The 2213-nt window shown below is 37.5% G+C and overlaps 1 protein-coding gene across 1 annotated transcript in view; it reads right to left on the bottom strand.

Moving 5' to 3' along the window:
* RPS6KA6 (ribosomal protein S6 kinase, 90kDa, polypeptide 6) overlaps nucleotides 1–2213 on the bottom strand; it is a 411979-nt gene that overhangs the window by 173627 nt on the left and 236139 nt on the right. The window contains exon 12 of the mRNA XM_006871313.1: nucleotides 2120–2178. Within this exon, the coding sequence (XP_006871375.1) occupies nucleotides 2120–2178 (59 nt within the window). The remainder of the gene's footprint in view (nucleotides 1–2119; nucleotides 2179–2213) is intronic.

The following is a 2213-nucleotide window of genomic DNA, read 5'->3' as shown; positions in this document are numbered from 1 at the left end:
ATAGATCTGTTTTGGAAGAAGTACAGCCAGAGTGCTCCTTGGAGGCCAAGATGGCTAAGCTTCGTCTCTCATACTTTGTACATATTATCCGGAGGTAACAGTCGCTGGAGAAGGATGTCATGCTGGGTAAGGTGGAGGGTCAGAGAAAAAGGGGAAGACCCCTAACGAGTTGGTTGTCCAGGTGGCATCATTGATGGACTCAAGTGTGGCAGCGGTAGTGAGGGTGGCCCAAGATCGGACATTGTTTTGTTCTGCTGTGCATGGGGTCTCTATGAGTCGGTTCCGACTCGATGGCACCTGACAACAACAACAACAACAACAACTGTTTGATCTTTGCTGTTATTGCTGGTTTGAGATGATATCGCATTGTTGATTTGATTTGAATCTCTCTGATGGCCAGTGATCGTGAACATTTCTTCATATGTTTGTTGGCTATCCAAAACTCCTACTTGGGGAAGTGTCTGATCATGTCCTGTGCCCATTTTTAAATTGGGTTGCTTGAATTTTTTCTTGTAGCGATGTTGCAGTATCATATATATTTTAGAAATGAGTCCATTATCTGATGTGTCATTGCAAACGGTACTTTCCCATTCTGTGGGTTCCCTTTTTACTCTTTTCTTGAAGACTTTTGATGCATATAAGTTTTTAATTTTTAGTATGTCCCACTCATCTATGATGTCTACTTTTGTGTGTGTACTTTAAAAAATGTTTGGTAGTCTGTGAATGCCCTGAAATAGAGCCCTCACATTAGTCCCTGTTTTTTCATTGATGACCTTCATAATTTTGGGATTCATATTTAGGTCTTGAATCCATGCTGAGTTGGTTTTTGTATAGGGAGTGAGGTAAAGGTCTTGTTACAATCTTTTGCATATCGCATTCCAGTTCTGCCATCACCATATGTTACAGAGACTATCTCCTCCGAATGCAATATACCTAGGCACTTTGTCGAAAATCAGTTGGCTGTATATGGATGGATTCATTTCTGAATTCTCGATTATATTCCATTGATCAATGTATCTTTCATTGTACCAGTACCAGGCTGTTTTGACCACTGCATCCATGTATTAAAATTTGTTATCGGGAAGTGAGAGGTCTCCAACCTTGTTCTTCTTAATCAGTGTTTTGCTTATTCTGGGCCTCTTTACATCCACATAAAGTTTGCAATTTTCTTTTCCATCTCTTTGAAGAATGTTGTTTGGCAGGGGCCATGATGGCTCTGATAAAAAATACATTGCAACAACTTCAGAGGCCATGTCACCAAGGGGCAGAGCAGTGGAGGACCCTAAGTATGAAGGGCTCATTGTTAAGCAAGGTCACAATGAGTCTCCCCATGGAAGGCAAGGCCCTGAGGAGGGATCTCATGTGGGGACCCTGCAGTTTCTGTCTCTTTGTTTTAATCAGCTTATTTTTAATTTTCTTGATTTTATAATGAAAGTTTTCAGTAGAATCTTAGTAAGAATCATATTAAAGATTTGAAACTTGTTTTTAGGCACATTCACACCATATCCAATCATGCGTAGTCCTAAAGAATGCTTTTCACACTAACAATAAGTTTCACCACTAGGAAAAACCAGGTAAAGTTTTTGCCATCACCATTCATTACCTTGCTAATGAATTTCTTTCTGGTTGTTCTGACCCTTTTCCAAAGTGATGTATTAAAATCTCCTACTACAATTGTAGACTTATGTATTTATTTCTTAAATTCTAGTAAGGTTTTCTTCGTATATCTTGGTGTTCTTTCACTAGGAGCGTAGATATTTATTACAGTTATGTCTTCTTGCTCAATTGATCCTTTGATCATGAGATAGTGTTCTTCTTTATCTCTTGCAATTTTTTTTTTTTAATTTACAGTTTTTATTGTGGATTGAATGAAAGTTTACAGGGCAGATTATCAGTTTTACATTCAACAAATCATATACCTTGTTTCATCACATTGATTATAATCTCCTCTATGTACCATCAGTTAACAGTAATTCTCTCTATTCACTTTAGCTTTTTATTGCTGATGGCGATCTTCGCTGCACCTCTATCCTATCCACCAACAAGCCCCGCCTACTCTTCAGTTTTTTGTTCATGTTACTATAAAATATTTTTGAAACAAACTTTCTACTGTACTTACATTCCAGTCAATATTTGCAAAGAAAAGATGTCTTTTTATTTCTTCAACTCCTTCTGTACCTATAAAAATGGACCAAAAAAAAAAAAAAAAAAAA

The sequence above is a fragment of the Chrysochloris asiatica genome, unplaced genomic scaffold (assembly GCF_000296735.1).
Source record: "Chrysochloris asiatica unplaced genomic scaffold, ChrAsi1.0 scaffold00167, whole genome shotgun sequence".
Taxonomy (NCBI): Eukaryota; Metazoa; Chordata; class Mammalia; order Afrosoricida; family Chrysochloridae; genus Chrysochloris; species Chrysochloris asiatica.
The sequence above is the reverse complement of the archived record's forward strand: the minus strand, read 5'-3'. Positions and strand labels throughout refer to the sequence as shown.